Source organism: Aplysia californica, unplaced genomic scaffold (genome assembly GCF_000002075.1).
Source record: "Aplysia californica isolate F4 #8 unplaced genomic scaffold, AplCal3.0 scaffold00229, whole genome shotgun sequence".
Lineage (NCBI taxonomy): Eukaryota > Metazoa > Mollusca > Gastropoda > Aplysiida > Aplysiidae > Aplysia > Aplysia californica.
Window position 1 is genome coordinate 19236 of NW_004797499.1, and position 4141 is coordinate 23376.

At 42.7% G+C, this 4141-nt stretch overlaps 1 protein-coding gene across 1 annotated transcript in view; it reads left to right on the forward strand.

Moving 5' to 3' along the window:
- Positions 1-4141, forward strand: part of LOC101849292 — a gene marked incomplete at its 5' end in the record, with an annotated part of 46045 nt that overhangs the window by 2480 nt on the left and 39424 nt on the right. Inside the window, 4 exon segments of the mRNA XM_035970165.1 lie at positions 22-170; positions 990-1122; positions 2497-2617; positions 3684-3788. Of these exon segments, the coding sequence (XP_035826058.1) occupies positions 22-170; positions 990-1122; positions 2497-2617; positions 3684-3788 (508 nt within the window).

Sequence of the window (4141 nt, forward strand, 5' to 3'; positions counted from 1 at the left end):
CCCACACACACACACATACAGGAGAGCCCCTAGAAGTCGACTACAGCAACCTCAGCTTCATCGAGATCCCGCCCATCTCCAGCGGCGAGGAGGACGAGGCGGACGACAGCTGGGATGAGGTGGAATATCACAAGCCCTCGCGAGTGAAGTTTAGCCGCAGTCCTATCAGGGTGAGACGGGATAGTGGATGATATAACGTGGCTTTAGATACTGCTGTTGTTGTTTCGTTGTCGTTGTTGCTAGTAATGCTGTTGTTGTTGTTGTTGATGGTGGTGGTGGTGGTCGTATTATTATTGTTATTGTTGTTGGTGGTGTCAGTGGGTGGTTGGCGGACGCTTTCGTGTGGTTTGCTTCTTCTTTCCTATCAAACATCTATCGTCCTTATCTCCCTTTCTTCTTTTCTATGTTTGTTGCTACTCTCTTGTAACACCTCTAATCTTATGACGCTCATGTGACCTTATGCAGTGGCGAGCGTCGTAAAACGTCTACTAAAACTAAACTGTTTGTGTCATTGTTGTTGTTGTTTTTGAGTGGGTGGTTTACGGATGCTCTGGTGTGGTTTGCTTCTTCTTTCCTATCAAGCATTTATTGTCCTTACCTCTCCTCCTTCTTTTATTTGTATGTTACTCTCTCCTGTAACACCTCTAAATCTTCGGCACCTATATGGCCTAAAAAAAAAAACCAACACAATTTAGATCATCTAAGAGGCTGGCTTCCGACTCTGCTTGACAGGGATACAACATCCCAGCAGAAAGACCGAGATACTCGACAAAAATTCGCCCCACTCGGTAGTTGAACTCAAGTATCCTGCATGTGACAATGGATTAAGCGCCTAACCGCTACACCACAGAGACGCGGTTTGGCAGATGCCTTTCGACGTACTCTTTCTTTTTTTCTGCCACTTATTTATGTAGCCTAATTGTGTCACAAGTGCCGTAAAATTCGTACTGAAACTTGAAACTACAACTCTGTATGTGTTTGTGTCACAGGTGTTTGCCACGTATTCCACCAACGACTACGACCGGCGCAATGAGGACGTTGACCCCGTGGCCGCCTCGGCAGAGTACGAGCTGGAGAAGCGAGTGGAGAAGATGGACGTGTTCCCTGTGGAGCTAGAGAAAGGTCGGTCGCTGCTCTGGCTCACCCGTTGGTTTGCTCCTTCTTTCTGATCAAACATCTATCCTCCTGATCGCTCCTCCATCTTTTTGTGTTTGTAACTCTCTTGTGACACATCTAATCTTCGGCACTTATATGATCTGACCTTATTGTGTTGCAAGTGCCGTAAAACTCTTACTAAAACTAAACTATCACCCGTTGCTTGCTTAGCTGGTTAAAGGGACTAGAGATTTTAGTTGACAAAAAAAAAGTAAATTTTAAGGGGGAGGGGATTGTTTGCTTGATGGAATTGGAATGAAACATCTGGATGGCGGAAAATCAGAGTTGTATTGCCTTTACAACTTATCCAAACTCAATTATACACCATGCTTTAGTCCAGCTGGGTTTTTTTTCTTTCTTTTTTAAAGTAAATTTTCTCGAAACGACCTCAAGGTGACTTGGAGCCTTCATTTTTTCCGATCCCTTCAATTACAGACATCCTCTCTCTGTAATTTACTGTTGTGGCTTTATATGTTTGTGTTACTCCTGTCAGTTTTCTTACCTGAGCTGTCCTGAGGGAAGTGTGAAGTTGGTGGGAAAAAGCGCTATAAATAGACCCAGAAAATGCCTGTGAAAGACTTCATCTGTAATCCCTTGAAATGGAAGAGCCTAGCTCCCGACAGATCCAACAATCACAGAGAGCAGCACATTATAGGAGGATTCAGGAATTACAAGTGCTGAAGGAAAGAGAGAAGTCCTCAATCTGCCCACATTCCCAAATGGAAGTGAAGCTCTTCAATGCTCAAATCGTAGCAAACTCTTCTCTGCCGGAACTGGTCTTGTTGGCCATAGCAGAAGTCACAAATCATCATATTTCTTATTTCTTTTATTTCTCTTTTAAGAAATATTCTCCTCTGCAGATCAGTTGGGTGGGTGGTTGGCGGGTGCTCTGGTGTGGTTTGCTTCTTCTTTCCTATCAAACATCTATCGTCTTTATCTCCCCTCCTCCTTTTTTTGTTTTGTTTGTTACTCTCTTGTAACACCTCTAATCTTCGGCACTTATATGACCTTATTGTGTTGCAAGTGCCGAAAAACTCTTACTAAAACTAAAGATAAGTTAGGGAGCTCCGTAGCTTAGTTGGTATCATGCTGAATTTCAAAACAGGTGTCCCTGGTTCGAATCCCAGGCTGGGCATTCTTGAACTCGGGTCTCTTCGTGAAGTTTTTAAGGTTCTCAACCAATTTGGCTTGATCCTATCGGAGACGGTTAAGTCCAGAGGTCCCTGCTCTTAAATAAGCTTATAGTGCTGATAGGGGCGTTAAAGTCATGACAATTACTTTTTCTTTCGATACATTGGTCATCATGAGACATTGATTAAAAATATATATTATGTTGCTCAGGTTCCGAGGGTCTGGGACTCACCATCATTGGCATGGGCGTTGGTGCTGACGCTGGCCTAGAGAAATTGGGAATTTTCATCAAAACTTTGACCCCGAGGGGAGCCGCTCTCAGATCGGAGAAGTGAGTATTTGTCTACCTGTCTACCTGCCAACAAACCTACCGATCTACCTATTTACCTACCTGCCTATTTATCTATCTACCTACCTATTTATCTACCTGTCGACCTACCTATCTATCTACCTATCTACTTACCTATCTACCTACCTACCTACCTACTGCACATCTTAACCATTTACCTACTGCCAAACCTACCTATCTACCTACCGTCAAACCTACCTATCTACTATCTACCTATCTATCTACATACCCCCAAACCTACCTATCTACCTACCGCCAAACCTACCTATCTACCTTCTTATCTATCTGCTTATCTATCTACCTACCTACAAGCCTACCTATCTATTTATTTTTTGTTGGTTTTTAATGGGGGGGTTGTTTTGTTTTGTTGTTTTTTAAAGATTTTTTATTGAATTAAAAAAAAAATCCTAATGAGACTGCGGAAAGCTTTGAATTTTAGTGTTTGGAGGACGTCGCTGGAGGGTCATACTTAGGTTTTTTTTCCCATCTGTTATCCATGTTTGTCTGTTTTGCTTTTCCTCTCCCCTCAGTAACCGCCTTTGTGCTGTGTGCTTCTCTATACTCAGACAAAATAACAAGTGATAATGATTTATGGGTGGGTGGTTGGCGGAAGCTCTGGTGTGGTTTGCTTCTTCTTTCCTTTGAAACTTTTGTCGTTCTATCTACCCTCATTCTTTTTGTTTTATGTTATTTTCTATTTAGAAACACCTCTAACCTTCGGCCCTTTATATGGTCGCTTTTAAGGACAAGCGCGCTAACCCTGATTTCGGGGGTTTCCAGAAATCTTGACCCACACCAAAAGTAGGGATTGCCCTACTTATAGGAGAAGTTTGGTTTCGTTGGTGTGTATATTATTTGTTTGGTTATAGAGAAAACTCTCCTTGTCTTTTAAAGAAACTGAACAAGGGTCCCAAAACTTTAACTTCGATTTTCTTAAAACATTTTTTGAGATAGCCCCCTTGTGCTTAAAAGCGGCCATATGATAAACTTGTGTTGCAAAAACCATTAAACTCTTACTACAACTAACACTAACCGGTTGTGATTTCAGAATCCAGGTGAACGACCAGATCATTGAGGTAGACGGCAAGAGTCTGGTGGGTGTGACACAAGCCTACGCCGCCTCTGTGCTACGCAACACTAGCGGTCACGTCAGGTGGGTGTGTGTGTGTGGGTGTGTGTGTGTGTGTGTGTGTGTGTGTGTGTGTGTGTGTGTGTGTGTAGTTTGTAGGAATGTGTAATGTAGTGTGTGTGTGTGTGGGTGTGGGTGTGTGTGTATGAATGTGTGTGTTAATGTGTGTGTGTGTGTGTGTGTAGTGTGTGTAAATGTGAATGTGTGTGTGTGTATAATGTGTGTGTGAATGTGAAATATGTGTATACGTGTGTGTGTAATGTGTGTGTGAATGTGAAATGTGTGTGTATGTGTAGTGTGTGTGTGTGAATGTGTGTATGTGTGTAGTGTGTAGTGTGTGTGTGCATGTGTGAATGTGTGTGTGTGTGTGTGTGTGT